Source organism: Schistocerca americana, chromosome 10 (assembly GCF_021461395.2).
Source record: "Schistocerca americana isolate TAMUIC-IGC-003095 chromosome 10, iqSchAmer2.1, whole genome shotgun sequence".
Classification (NCBI taxonomy): Eukaryota; Metazoa; Arthropoda; class Insecta; order Orthoptera; family Acrididae; genus Schistocerca; species Schistocerca americana.
In genome coordinates, this window is record NC_060128.1 from 102,259,102 (window position 1) to 102,275,124 (window position 16,023).

General features: G+C 43.7%; 1 protein-coding gene across 1 annotated transcript in view; it reads left to right on the plus strand.

Annotated features, from left to right (window-relative positions):
* Positions 1 to 16,023, plus strand: part of LOC124552274 (C3 and PZP-like alpha-2-macroglobulin domain-containing protein 8) — an 842,473-nt gene that overhangs the window by 156,507 nt on the left and 669,943 nt on the right. Inside the window, exon 2 of the mRNA XM_047126553.1 lies at positions 9,871 to 9,995. Within this exon, the coding sequence (XP_046982509.1) occupies positions 9,898 to 9,995 (98 nt within the window). The 5' untranslated portion in view covers positions 9,871 to 9,897. The remainder of the gene's footprint in view (positions 1 to 9,870; positions 9,996 to 16,023) is intronic.

Sequence of the window (16,023 nt, forward strand, 5' to 3'; positions counted from 1 at the left end):
TGTTGTTCACGACAGTTATGCATGGAGGATGTTCTTTTCTAAGGGACTCTAATAACTTCAATCGCTAGAGGTCACAAAACTATCGGTTTACAACTATTTTACTTAAACACTCTGTTCTTCAAAATTTAGGTAAATGGCAGGTGTTAGGCTTCTATATAAACTATATTTTGCAATGGCATTCCAAACCCAACTCCTTGGCTAACGCGTTCCCCACACAGCGGTCGTTTACAGGACAGATATAGCGGCAAGTGCCGGCTTTCTTGACGCCATATAGATCCGTTTATTAACCGTGGTGGTGATCCAACATAGCCGGAGATCGATCTGAAATTCCAACGTTTTCTAATCCTGATGGCTTAGACAATGCGTACCAGGAAAAGTTCTCTCTCACGATTTTTGTTCCATACTGAAAATTTAAATAGACAATACACATAGATTCCCGTCTTTAGATAAGACTAATAAAATCTGTAGGGCAATATTAAGCTGGTGATTTTATTTTTATAACTATCACTTTAGGTTTGCTGCTTAAACTGCAACGTACGAATATACGAATGTGTAGCGTGGCTGTGGCACGTGGCCTGCAGGGCGATGGTTGGGTGGTGAGGAGGGGCGAGGGGAGAGGTGCAGATGCTGCACGCACCAAGGACAGAGGCGGTGGGTGGGGAAGGGGGAACTGCAATGGCCGCTCTCTCGGAAGGCCGGTGGTTGGGGAGGGGAGGGGGCCGCGTCGCCAGCTGACAGGGAGGGGCGGGACTCGGCGCATGTGAACAGCTGTAGACCACAGTGGAGGTATTTACGCACTCCTTCCGTGGCATTTAATATACAGAAATACGTGGTACCAAAAAACTTACCTCGTTGTCTGTTCAACATCGCATCACGAAAACAATAAAATAGCACTTGAGGAAGACTCCTTTTACTTTAGAGTAACATATTGGTTGTTTAACTTGGACATATTTACTCTTGTTATTATCGTTGTGTGATCATTTAGCAAAACATACAGGTAATAGGGCGTCTTTCAAAGTACAGGTAGACGGCTGCATGTAGTCACTGATCTACTGGCAGTTACGAAGGCGTATTAGTATCATGTTTTTATGGTAAAGCTTTAATACCTGTCTTCGTGCACTATTCACTAAATTAACAAGTGAAATGTGAATCTCTTTGAAATATACAAGATTAACTGATTCTTTCTCTACGTGTTCTTTTGACAAGGACAACTTTCACCTTAATTCCATGATTAAAGAATGTTTGTGGTTTTAATTCTCGACTGCTACGATAACATGACTGGAGACGTTAAATGACAAGACAAAATGATCACATAACTTCAGTCACTTCCATTAACATGTGACGTCATAAATACTATTACCAGTTACCAACAGTTGCCAATTTTTACGTCTACTTATAACTAACATGCACAATTTAATTAAATGTATAGTAACTACGGTGTTTTCCGTCAATTAATTCTCTTGCTGCATGCAGGACTTTGCCCACTGTTTACATACCATTCCAGACCTACTTTCAGGAACGCAAGTCATAGGGGTTTGACCTTAGAGCATATCTACGTTGCTGTCTAGGCGGTTGTATTACCTTCTTTCTTGCTTTTTTGGGTGGAACTACTGGCGTAATAGGCCCGGTTTCACTGTTAGGTGGGGGTGGCTCGGGTCCTTTATACTGTTTCAATCTGTCAAAATGAACGATCACTGTGCGTTCCGCTAACTGAATTTCCGCATTTACCGGTGAAGTAAGCCGGATGATACGGTACGGTCCTTCATAAGTAGGTGTAAACTTTTTGGTTCTTCCCTTTTTTACTACTGGATTGCTCAACATAACTAGGTCTCCTACCTTGTACTCAGGCATTTTTGCTTTTTGATTACTTCTCTTTAGCTGTTGGGCGGTGGCTCGGGCATTGTTCCCTCTTACTTTTTTCCAAATGGATTTTAGACGTCGAGCTAGACCTTTCACATCTTTGGATTTAATTCCAGGGGGCAGTTTGTCAATTTCAAAAGGCGAATTCATAGGGCGGCCATATACTGCTTCATAAGGTGAGTACCCTGTAGCTTCATGGACACGGCTGTTATAAGCTGACGTGACGTATTGAACATACTTGTCCCAGTCAGAGTGATGTTTATTAACATAGTAAGACAGCATGCGCATAACGGTGCGGTGGACTCGTTCCAGGCGACCGTTTGCTTTTGGGTGGAACGGTGTCGTTCGCCACTTTTTAATTCGCAATAACCGACAAACTTCGGTAAATACCGCAGACATGAAATTCGTACCCTGGTCTGTGAGTACAGCTTCAGGGCTTCCGTATGGTAACACCAAATGGGTGACAAAAGCACGCGCTACTGTTTCAGCGGACATATCTGGTATAGGAATGAGAATCAAGAACCTAGAGAAATGATCTATAAGGGACAGAATATACCGATTATTTTGGGGGCTCACAGGGAAAGGACCGACAATATCTGCTGCTACTACTGCCCAGGGATAAGTGGCTTCTGGTACCTGCTGTAAAGGCACTTTCGTTCGAGGTGGTAAGGACCTCTTAACACAAGGTAGACAATTTTGTATATACTTTTGCACGTCTTTCCGTCTTCCTGCCCAGAAATAACGGGCGGCTATTCGGCAGTTTGTGGCGCGAAGGCCGTTATGACATGCCTGCAGGCTATCGTGACACTGTGCGATAATCTTGGAACGTAATTCTTTCGGGATTACTGCCTGTTTGCCCAAGTGGGTCTTTCGATATAAAATTCCATCTTCAACGGAAAATTCAGGCAAAGCCACATACTTCTGACATTCGACGTCTCTTTGCTGTGCCTCCCTTAATTCTTCAATAGAAACGTCATTAGCTACGATCACTCTGACCTTTCAGCTTAATGCGTCGGCGTTCTGATGTAACTTGCCCGGTTTGTGTTTCACCTCATACTCAAATTCGCTCAATTTCAAAGCCCAACGAGTTAGCCTACTACTAGGGTCTTTTAAGCTCAACATCCACTGTAACGCGGCGTGATCAGTGATGACAGTGAATTTTCTCCCATACAAATAACATCGGAAATAAGTTACACCAAACATGAGTGCTAGTAGTTCCTTCTCAGTTGTGCTGTAATTTGACTCTGCTTTATTAAGCTGTCGAGACGCATAACCAATTGGTCGTTCTTCGCCATCTATCTCTTGTGACAGGATGGCTCCTACAGCATAATCTGAGGCGTCCACTGACAGTATGAATGGTTTTTCAAAATCCGGGTACGCTAGTACAGGGGCTCTAGTTAAAACATGTTGAATTTGTTGCATAGCTTTATCACATTCTTTGGTCCAAATAAAACTAACTCCTTTTTTCAATAAATTAGTCAGGGGCTTAGCAAGGGTGGCATAATTATTCACGAAACGTCTGTAGTAGTTTGCAAGGCCTAAAAATGACTGTAGTTCTTTGACATTTGTCGGTGTTGGGAATTCCTTTACTGCGGTGGTCAAACGGGGGTCCGGTTTGACACCTTCTCCACTTATTATATGACCTAAATATTGTACTTGTGACTGGGCGAAAGCACACTTTTCTAATTTTACACTCAAATGAGCTCCTTTTAACCTTTGCAAAACATCCCTCAGTCTTTCTGCATGTTCTTTTATCGTTTTAGAAAAAATAATAATGTCATCTAAATACACCAAGCAGGTTGTAGGTTTCAACCCACGCAGCAGCAAGTCTGCAAATCTTTGAAAAGTGGCAGGGGCGTTTCTCAATCCAAATGGCATCCTTACAAATTCATACAATCCTGTAGGTACAACAAAAGCAGTTTTATGGCGGTCCTGGGGTGCAACAGGGATCTGATGGTACCCAGAACGCAAATCAAGGGTGGTAAAATACTTACAGTTGCCCAATCGGTCCAATGTTTCATCAATGCGCGGTAACGGATATGTGTCTGGTGTCGTTACCCGATTTACTGCCCGCATGTCGACACATAGGCGATAGGCTTTCTCCCCATTTACTGATTTCTTTGGCACAACGACCACGGGGGACGCCCACGCACTCGACGAGGGTTGTATGATTCCTGCAGCTAATTGCTGCTGAATCGTATCTTCAACTACAGACTGCAAATGATATGGTATTCGGTAAGGTTTTTGTGCAATTGGCCGAGCTTCTCCGGTCGGAATTTCGTGCTGAACCAAATCCGTAGCCGGTAGAAACTGCCTCTCTTCAAACAACCACAAAAATTCCTCTAATACCGGCTGCAACATCCTTTTCTCCTCACTGTTTAAATGACCTAACTTCTCTGCTAACTGACTCCATATCGTCGACGCGACATATCGCACTTCTCTAACTGAATATTTCTTTCCTTTCCTTCCTTTCTTATCTTTATTTCGCTGCTTCTCAGCTCCTCTTATTTCCTCAAAAATTTCCTGACCACTGGCAACAATAGTACCCTTCGGTATCACAACATCTTCTACACCAAAATTATCTATACTTACTGGTATCGCAAAACCCTTCTGTCTCCTTTCCGGTCGGCAGATACTTCTCTTTATATGTACTGACTGACGATCTAAAACATCATTCTGGGTGAGCGGGTCAACCAGAATGTCTGTATTAGGCTGTTCTTGATTTTTGACATCTATCCAGAGAATCTTTCCACTTCCGCCTTTTATCCTCACAGGGTCAGTGGTTTTTATCGCCCACATCTGCGGTTTTATAGGAGACTGTGAACGGCGCCTTTCGCAGCTCCCTCGCGTCTGACGGGGGTGCGCACTGCCAAATCGGTGAATTGCTTCGCCGAACTGCACAGTTCGCGTTCGATAATCCACTATCCCCTGATAACGGTGCAGGAAGTCATTCCCTAGTATGATGTCAAATTCACCCTTCTTTAGCCTTACTACCTCCATCATCTGACTGTATTTACCCTCGTCGATTTGCAGGTTCACTACACACGAACCTGCAGGGACAATTACTTCCTCTCCAAGGCCACTGATATTGTACCGGGGTGGCTGTAACACCCTTCGATCATTTTTCTCCACAAACAATACACTAACTTGAGCACCAGTATCAACTAAAATTCTAACTGATTTGTTCCCGAGTACGCCAAATAGACTAACGTGTTCCACCTCTTTACATTTTTCGGTCCTAACCGGGTGTATTATTTTTGTCGGGGGCGCGGGTGGGTGGCGGAACCTGCCCCCCAAGCGTTTCCCTGATTCGACCCCGCGTTGCGGCGGTGGCCGCGCATCTGATTTGAAAATGGTGACTTTGTGGAGCAAACATTATTAGCATGACCTACTGTCTGGCAAATAGTGCAATACGGCGCGCGACAGCGCATTGCCGTATGGTTGGGCTTCCCACAACGCTGACAAAATACTTCTTTTGCTGGGACCGGTACTGGGTCCGATGGGCGCGGGGCGGCAGCGCAAAAACGCAACACCTCTTCGCGAAGCATTGCCAAACGAACAGCTTCAAACAGAGAAGTGGGGGAGGCTGCTTTGACTTCTCCTCCGATGCGGGGGTCAATACCGCGGACAAATGCATCAATTGCACGCGCTTCGGATTCTGAACGCAAAATTCTGTTTTCACTGGCATTTTCACCTAGCTTGTAGGTACGACAAGATACTGCTCGTATGCGATCTGCAAAGGCATCAAAATCCTCATTAGGCTTCTGCCTAAGGGTTGATAATTGATCTCTGTAATATATGGTACCTCTGGTATCGGTATAACGCATAGTCAATCCGCGGGCCAATACTTCAAATTCGTGCGTGTCACGCAATTCGTCCACCGTTTCTATGAACATTCGGGCTTCCCCTGTCAACTTCAGTCTGGCTACATTGACCAATAGATCATCCGGCCAGGCACACGTGCGACCCACATCACGAATATTTTGTAAGAACATAGCTACATTTTCGTGGGACTTCCCAGAAAAGGTGGGAATGAAATCAGCCGCAGGAAAATTGCTTACAGTCGCCATGTTAGCAGAAATTGTGGCGTTTGTATTAGAGACAGAATTAGTGTTAGTTGCCTCTGTTTGAGCATTAGTTACAGGGGTGGAGCTAGCCACAGGTATGGAAGTTCGCGCACTAGCTTCCAGCGTCTGTTTCAAGACGCGGTTTTGCTCAAGTAGCTCCTGATTTTGTGCGAATAACTGGCGCATTTGTGCATTTATGGCCTCGAGCGGGTCTTGCGAGACAGATGCCTCTACGGGGGTATCCCGTTCCGTCGCTCGTGTTCCCATCGGCATGTTTACAATTTTATGGGACGCTAGTGACCAGAAAAAAGTAATGATTGTTACAAAAAAAGGACGGCCACAAAGATTCTCAATCCAGCGGCGGAAGATCGTCGAAGATATAGTTGTAAGCATCGCGGCGACTTACATGGTGATGGCGATGGTGCGACGCATTGGTGGCGGCGGTGGTCGGTGGTCGGCGGGCGGTAGCGGGCGGCGGCGGCGGTGTCCGGACCCTCGGGCGGCGGCAGATTTGTTGGCGGCGGACGGCGCTGGCTCGGCCGGTCGGCGATGGCGGCAGCCCCTGGCGCGTCGGTGACAGCGGCGGGCGGCGGCGGCGTGGCGGATGACGGCGGCGGATGACGGCGGCCCGGCCGGTCGCGCAGCGCAGCGCAGGCCCCTCGAACTCAGGCAGCGGGCAGCGCGGCGGCGTGCGGCTCACGTGGCTGACTAGCGTGGGCTGCCTCGCTGCAGCGCGCGCCCTGTGCGTGTTTAGTGGAGCAGCCACGGCCCACGTGAAGCAAACGTGGCGGCCGGTTGGCGCATTCCATGCGCGAAGTGTACGGCGTCTTGCCGGGAGAAATTTAGTGTAGCGACAAAGTCACTACGGGAACGGTATCCCACTTCTGACACCAATTGTACAGGATGGCGGGTATGGGCAGGCGGTGGGCGTTATGGAATAATAGTGTAATTTTTAGAGAAAGGCCATTTATTGGCTAAAGCATGATGAAAGGGGCTACATAGGCCTAGGGAGGTGAGGGTGAGCCAGAGCTTGCAATTTGGGGAACATTGTTCGCGAAGCTACCGAAAGTTGTTGTCTGCCAAAACTAAGTCCACAGTGCCGCAGCACCGGGAGAAGCGGGAGATGTTCAAAGCTACAGGGCGCGCATCCGACTCGCGGGTGAGCAAGAATACAAGAGAGCGGGCCCGGCGACGGGCGGCCGGGTATGTTCGACGCACCACGCGGCTTCCTCCACCCTGATTGGTCAGGACCGAGCAAACCGTGCGGGCGGCATGGAACTTTCCAGAGCGTTGCCTGCTAAGCGACGCCTGGGACGGCGTTACCTCGTCAGCACACGAGAGAGGCGCGTGAACAAGGTGCCCTTCATCGGTGCTGACTTCCTGTTACTAAACCGTGGGACGAATGAATTTACAGGCAGCTAACGCTGCCGGCCGTGGCTTGGCCGCAATGGAAAAATTAAGTTACTGGTTGGAGGCTCATATAATAAAGTAAAATCTCCTATTGTCTGGCTCATCCTTTACAGTGCTTTATTCATGGCTGTAGTCTACTGCATTATTTTTTCAGTACAAATTTTAGTCGTTAGTTGCAGATAAATTTTATTATACTTTACTGGTTTCGACAAATTAATTTGTCATCTTCAGAAGCCTACAAAATTAACGACATTATAAATATTTGCTCCTTGGATATACACTTATGTGAAGTATAAAAAGTATATTACACATACTTACTTAGTTCAGCATTTAATATCGTACTTATTTTTGAAAAATGACATCAATGTGTCCTTTACCACCAATAATGCTACAAAGTTGCTTTTTATACACGATGAGAATCTCGAATTGATGAATTTCTCAAATCTGGAGTGTATAAAATACAATACAACGTAATACAACGTTTCTATCTAGGACAGATAGGGAAGGCCTTTAACACCTGTTTTGTGCGAGCACTTGCTCAACAAACAGAATTTTATGGAAATTGTACAAGTAATTGACAAAGGCTACAAAATGAATCCTTTAGAAAACTTTGAAGTTTATGAACATTCTGACCCAAATTCAAAAGATTTGTTGAATGATCAATTTACATTAAAAAAACAGACCCTATTTTGATTGTATATCATCTCTTATAAAATGTGGAAATTTGCAGATGATTTTTATATGTTAGTATCATGTGTCATATTTTTTCAAATGTATTATATATAACTTATTTATATTATATATAACTTATTTATATGCCTTAGTAACAGTTTTATAGGTGTTTTATATATGTTTCTTGCTGCTAACCCAACAGATACACGTATGTGATTCAGTTATTGTAAATTTCCAAACAGTCTTTAAAATAATCACATACAATATGTAAATTTCTGAACATACCATGGAATTATCCTTCTATGAAGAATATATTGATAAACTCAGTAACATTCTGTAACAAATTTTTTATAATTCACATGAGTGTATAGCCAAGGTCTAAGAATTTATAATATCGCTAATTTTGTAGGTTTCTGAAGGTGAAAAAATAAATTTGTCAAAACCAGTAGAGCATAATAACATTTATTTGCAACTGATGACCAAAAATATCCTGAAAAAACGGTAATTACTGTATACAATACCTTGCACTCACGTGTAATGAGCTTTACATTCAAATAACCTGCTAATAAACTACTTGTGATACTCAGTTCACTCGTGGCAGACAGGTGATAAGTTTTCAGCAATGAAGAATTAATTTTAAAAAATGTAAAATAAAAGTGGGTGCCCAACCTGCTCAGCAATGTGTATACCTTCCCTTAACAATCCGTCCTTTCTCGTACAGTTAGCCACTTGCAAAGCAGGCGTTTAGGAAAGGCCTACATCTTCATGAACGATCTAGTTATAATTTTCTATCTGTAGGGTTTATCACCTAAATAGTAGAGTGATTATATTCATAACTGAACACAAAATTTGGGAACAAAATAAGAGAAACATTTTTCTCATTGAAAACTGATATTACAGCATTACTGTAAGATATCATTTCTATGCTCAATTTAATAATAATTGTACAACATTAATCATAAAATGCATGTATATCAAGTGAGACTGATATTACGAAAATTAAATTAAAACTGTGATACGCCTACACACAAAACGAGTAGCAAATGAATGGAGTTTCTTAAATATCAAAATTATTTCATAATCTGCATGCATTATTAATAAATTATCGTAAATTAACATTTTTATTGTCAGTTCTCTTGATCACATTGAGGGGACTCTCAATAGTTTCCCACTTACAACTTTTATGTGACACAACACAACCAAAAGAAACAGAAAGTCAAAATCCAATGTTACTGTCAAAGAGTGGCTATTAAATATAGCAAAGTAAAGAGGAAAAGAAAAATAAGAATATACTCAGTATCGTATTACAAAGGTAACATATCAGATAGTCATAAAGTGCCATTTTGTTCACCAGTATCGACTGTCTGCCTGCTCATACATGTTACTCATAAAGTGGTGCAGATGTCTACTGACAATATATGTAAACTGATTTTCCTTAAACATAACTCGCAAAGATACTATAACGAATGCCTGAGATACAGCCAGTTCGACGTTTGCCTCTGATCACATATCTTAATTTGCATGTCTTTTACTAATAGGTCTTCAATCTGATACTATATGCTGTCTTATGTTTTGCAGCCCCATATTTTGTAGTAGTGAAGATACATATCAATGGCTTAACATAAGACAAGGAAGATGGCATTCTGTTACGTTGTGCTGTGTACATTCTCATGATAATGATCAGTATTATGAACAAAAACATGAACTGAGTTTGTATTTGTTGCTGCTTCCACAGTTGATGTTGAGTCTAGCAAAATCCTCAGAGTATGCAGTTTTTTCCTAACGTACAATTACAATATCACAGATTTATTCATCTCCACGGGAAACGCGTCTCACCTACCACTGTCATTTTCTGTTTCAGAGATGCTAGAGTGACCAGACACCAGAGATGACTGCTGCCAAAGGAGGTGCCATGTTGGCTCTTCTGCAGTTGGTAGCACTGGCAGCCATGTTGCATTCTATGACTGCTGCGGAGACGTGTGACCAGTAAGTACTATCACTTAGTTTGCATCCTATATCACTAGTCAGCAGTAAATATGTCTCTCACATTTGAATAACTTGAATAACAATTTAGTGGTCATAAACAATGGAATAAAATTATAATTTAGGTTTCATAGAGATAGTGCTTGGGAAAGCACTATGCGTCATGTTCAGCAGCATAAAACTGCTGGTTTATGCAGTGACTTAAACAAAACAATGCACAGCGCCTTGTCGACATTGAGGTCATCAGAGGCAGAGCTCAGTTTCGAACAGACAGCGAGTGTTGCAGCAAACAGACTAACTCATTTTCATGGGAATCGAGTTGGTATGTGTCGTACTCGATTTCGGGGCGGAAAGCTGCGCATAAATTACCAAAAACTTTCAGCACTGCAGCTTTTCAGTGGATAGAGAAAATAAATAAGTATATTTTTTTCGTTTTTTTTCTCTAAATTACTTTGGGTTCTGTGCATTATCGTGCAAAATACAATCGCCGAAACGTACAAATGAAAACACAGAGTTATTCATCAACCCTGAGACATAAAAGTACTGTCATATGAAGGCAAGCATGAAGGAGACAAAGCTGATGATGTAGAAGTTGACAAAGAAGGAAACGATGGAGGAACCGCTACCAGATGAGTACTGGATGTGTTTCCCAGAGCGGATTCGTCTACTGGACAAATATATTATGGATAAAAGAGACCACTTTGGCAGGGAGGGGTGCATTGCATGTCTCAACGGTTTAAGTGGCCATACCGTAGGTGCATTCACAATGGAAGTGTATCAGAGTGTATACGTGGACGAGGAAAAAAAATAATTTTTTTCCCAGAATTCCCGGTTAAAAGTACATTTCCACCCAGGTGAAAATACACTTTTTCTGTGTTTAAGTAAAACTTATCAGTCTTTTGAATGATTATGGTTTTATACATGAACGTAGAATTTCCCGGCACTTTAGAAAACGAAACTCGGGGAACCAAACGCGTTTTGGGAAGACGTCTGACGTGCAGCAACATGTACACTGCTTATTTCCGTATTACGAAACTATAAATTCGAATTCAACCGAACATCGCATGTTACTTACCGAAGCATTGAAATCGTGATTGTGATGCGCTTTTGTAAGCCTGTCATAGGTCACGTCACGTGATCTCGCCAGCCGACGACAGCGGATATTCAGCACATAGGACACGTGATGTAGTCGGCCAAAAGCAACATCACTGTTAGGTAATGCGAACACACAAATAGGGAAAGTTAATGGTTTAAATTAATATATGTAGTGTTGCTACAAGAAAAGAAAAGCTTTCACATATAATGTTGTCCCTTTTGCTTGTCTTACACTTTAAGATACATCACACAAATGTGCCAGTAAAATGTTTAAGAACGACATAAATGTTAGAACTTCTGGGCTCCAAATTATTCAAAATAATCGTACTCAAAGAGTTAATTTTTAAATGAAGAGTCAAAAGCTCTGGGATTTATGAAATTCAGCGTACATTCTCGCACGTAGTTCATCTTGCGTAAAAGGAAATTTACTTTGAAAGTAACGCTTTTCAAACCACCATTCGCAATATTTTCCAGCGACCTGTTAGAAATAGGTTGGTTTCAGCACTTGCCAGAGAGCGCCTGATAACAAGCGTCTTACATAATGTCATAAAAGAAACAAGACGTTAGAGGATACTCTAAGTGCACGGGTATTTCGAGAACCATACTAAAATGCATAATTCGGCTTAAAGTGCACATTCGTATTTCCAGATTCGGATGTAAATATTGTTCGAGTACCAGTATTGTATTATCTCATGATTGGTTCTTTATTATGGCATTATGCCATACGTTCTGTAAGATGAAAACATGCACCTGAAATGCAGCGAACAGTTTAAACTGGTAATAAATTGGCTGGTTTAGCGGAAAAGATAAGTAAAAACCAAATTTCTTTAGCAAATCGACAGAAATAACTTCACTGTTCTGCAATGCGATTAATGCTTGACTGTCAGAAAGGGAAAATAAAATAAAATCTGAAACTAATAACATATTTTAGCCTACCGTAATTATGTAATTCACTGGATAGCTCCCGGTCACAGAAATCAGTTTTGTTTTCATTTGACATAAGAGCAATAAACGAAAAGGAAACAGCAAAATCACCAAACGTAAATATGGGTCACGTGAGATTACCCATTTCCCCATTACAACTTAAGACTACTCTGTAGATCTGCACCGGATCTACGATATTTCCGAACCGGAGCAATACTAGATAGTGGCGACCCCTCCCCCCCTCCCCCCCCCCCCAACCTTAGAGCGTCTGAGGTAGGACACCAAATATTCAAAAAATCGACTTTTCAAAACATGTCCATTTTGTAGCGCACATGTTTCTGAAGAGTCTGATACATAAAACATACGTGTTTGAGGAAATGGAAGACGTATTGTTTGGTCTTAAATGTGTCAAAGTGTAGTCCCACGCCTCTTCACACAGCATTCTATAGCACGTCACTGTATTTCGTTCTGTGGAACTCAAACATGTAACATTTTGTAATTGGTGCCATCAAACTATATTCAGGACAGGGGAAATTAAAAATTTCCTGTGGTGTCTCTCCTGCTCCCAATCGGCCGGTCTGAGAACCTGCCCCTGTTTCAAAAAAACACACAACAAATACTGGATGAGATTGTTTGTAACCGGGAGAGCAGTAACTCTTCAGAAAATTTGCACTCTTAGCTAATAACGTTATGTTTTGTGTGACATAAAATTAAATATAGAGTACATAAAAGCAGTAGCCGGCCGGTGTGGCCTTGCGGTTCTAAGCGCTTCAGTCTTGAACCGCGTGACCGCTACGGTCGCAGGTCCGAATCCTGCCTCGGGCATGGATGTGTGTGATGTCAGGTTAGTTAGGTTTAAGTAGTTCTAAGTTCTAGGGGACTGATGACCTCAGATGTTAAGTCCCATAGTGCTCAGAGCCATTTGAACCATTCTGAACCATAAAAGCAGTAAAGACAATAGACAAGCAAGCCAGTACACATTTCTTCAATCCTTAGGTCCTTGCATTTTTTTTCTCACTAACCTTAGTACAGCTTTACATGACGTGCTTTCCATTTGGGTAAGAATCTATTAGCTCATCAAAGTTCGTCAAACGTTTTGCTACATGAAAAAACCAAATGTTGTGTAATACTGAAAACGCTATTAATACGAATAGAACCCAAGACTGGTGTAGTTTCTCGATCTGATTACGTGTATTTTGTCACTAAATAAGTGTGCCTAATATTGCAGCAATTGTAACACACACCGAATAAGCGACACTGTTTGGGCACAAATGGTCATTTCTATAACACAACAGAATATAATCACGAAGTACCAATATCAAATTCCTATTAGGCCTACTACAAGCAAAACGTTTCATGTTAAGAAATAGTTTCACATTTCATTCATACACTCTAGCTTCTGAAGCAGTAGTACGAAATTTTTACATCAATTTGGAGTCGTTATATTCTTTCATAATTTTTGTGATGTCCCCGTTTCTTCTCCTTCCACGTTCTAACAATCAATCTTGTCATCACTAATTCTGTGACTATTCCTGCCAGGGTTAAAACTTATTCTCCGGTTAACTTGACTAACCCTGCCGCAATCACCGTTTTAGTTATCCCGCGTTTTTCTCCGGTTACGCGTTATCACGTGTTCGAACAACACGTTTTCTGCGCTGCTTCCACAATAGAACTTTAGCGGCTGCTAGCCGGGGACTTTACAACTGGCCCTTACCAGTGTAGGGTTCTGGAAAAAAAGCGGGAGAAGGTACTACGCACACGCGACTCAACTGTGCATGCGCATGAGCTCGCTGGCAACTGCTCAAACGAATCTACTGTAAGCAGTGCGACGTCACGCCCATCGGTGGCAATTTGCTGTTATGAAGCATTGCATAGTATTCCTAAAGCCGTTGACACATTTTGCTGTTGGCAGACGCTTGTGCGAGCACTGTGTTTTGTTGCTGTATATGGTGCATTTCCTTGGCAACTTAGTTTTATTTTCGTTTTTTTTTCTCTCTTTCAAGTTTTATTGCTGCAGTATTACACTCCTGGAAATTGAAATAAGAACACCGTGAATTCATTGTCCCAGGAAGGGGAAACTTTATTGACACATTCCTGGGGTCAGATACATCACATGATCACGCTGACAGAACCACAGGCACATAGACACAGGCAACAGAGCATGCACAATGTCGGCACTAGTACAGTGTATATCCACCTTTCGCAGCAATGCAGGCTGCTATTCTCCCATGGAGACGATCGTAGAGATGCTGGATGTAGTCCTGTGGAACGGCTTGCCATGCCATTTCCACCTGGCGCCTCAGTTGGACCAGCGTTCGTGCTGGACGTGCAGACCGCGTGAGACGACGCTTCATCCAGTCCCAAACATGCTCAATGGGGGACAGATCCGGAGATCTTGCTGGCCAGGGTAGTTGACTTACACCTTCTAGAGCACGTTGGGTGGCACGGGATACATGCGGACGTGCATTGCCCTGTTGGAACAGCAAGTTCCCTTGCCGGTCTAGGAATGGTAGAACGATGGGTTCGATGACGGTTTGGATGTACCGTGCACTATTCAGTGTCCCCTCGACGATCACCAGTGGTGTACGGCCAGTGTAGGAGATCGCTCCCCACACCATGATGCCGGGTGTTGGCCCTGTGTGCCTCGGCCGTATGCAGTCCTGATTGTGGCGCTCACCTGCACGGCGCCAAACACGCATACGACCATCATTGGCACCAAGGCAGAAGCGACTCTCATCGCTGAAGACAACACGTCTCCATTCGTCCCTCCATTCACGCCTGTCGCGACACCACTGGAGGCGGGCTGCGCGATGTTGGGGCGTGAGCGGAAGACGGCCTGACGGTGTGCGGGACCGTAGCCCAGCTTCATGGAGACGGTTGCGAATGGTCCTCGCCGATACCCCAGGAGCAACAGTGTCCCTAATTTGCTGGGAAGTGGCGGTGCGGTCCCCTACGGCACTGCGTAGGATCCTACGGTCTTGGCGTGCATCCGTGCGTCGCTGCGGTCCGGTCCCAGGTCGACGGGCACGTGCACCTTCCGCCGACCACTGGCGACAACATCGATGTACTGTGGAGACCTCACGCCCCACGTGTTGAGCAATTCGGCGGTACGTCCACCCGGCCTCCCGCATGCCCACTATACGCCCTCGCTCAAAGTCCGTCAACTGCACATACGGTTCACGTCCACGCTGTCGCGGCATGCTACCAGTGTTAAAGACTGCGATGGAGCTCCGTATGCCACGGCAAACTGGCTGACACTGACGGCGGCGGTGCACAAATGCTGCGCAGCTAGCGCCATTCGACGGCCAACACCGCGGTTCCTGGTGTGTCCGCTGTGCCGTGCGTGTGATCATTGCTTGTACAGCCCTCTCGCAGTGTCCGGAGCAAGTATGGTGGGTCTGACACACCGGTGTCGATGTGTTCCTTTTTCTATTTCCAGGAGTGTATTCTGCAGTAGTAGAGTATTAGTTCTTACCGGTCAATGTTACAAAAATTTAACTGAAAACTAAAACAATGAAAAATTCCCGAAATTCTAGAACAATCCCGGGATTTTTCCCGGATTTCTCCCGGAAGAAAAAATTCCCGTTTTTCTTCCCGGATCTCCCGGTTGTCCCGGGTCGTATACACCCCGTATATCTGTTGAGAGGCCAGACCAATATATGGGCTCTGCAAAGGGGCAGCAGCATTTACAGTAGTAGTAATTCCAATCCCAACGAAAGCATGGTTTTGACAGATGTGAAAACTACCGAGCTATCAGTTTAATAAGTCACAGCTGCGAAATACTGACACGAATTCTTTACAGTCGAATGGAAAACTTGTGGAAGCCAACAATGTGGACGATCAGTTTGGATTCCGTAGAAATGTTGGAACACGCGAGGTAGTACTGACCCTACGAATTATCTTAGAAGATAGGTTAAGGTAGGGCAAACCCACATTTCTAGCATTTATAGACCTAGAGAAAGCTTTTGACAATGTTGAGTGGTATATTGCCTTTCAAATTGTGAAGGTGGAA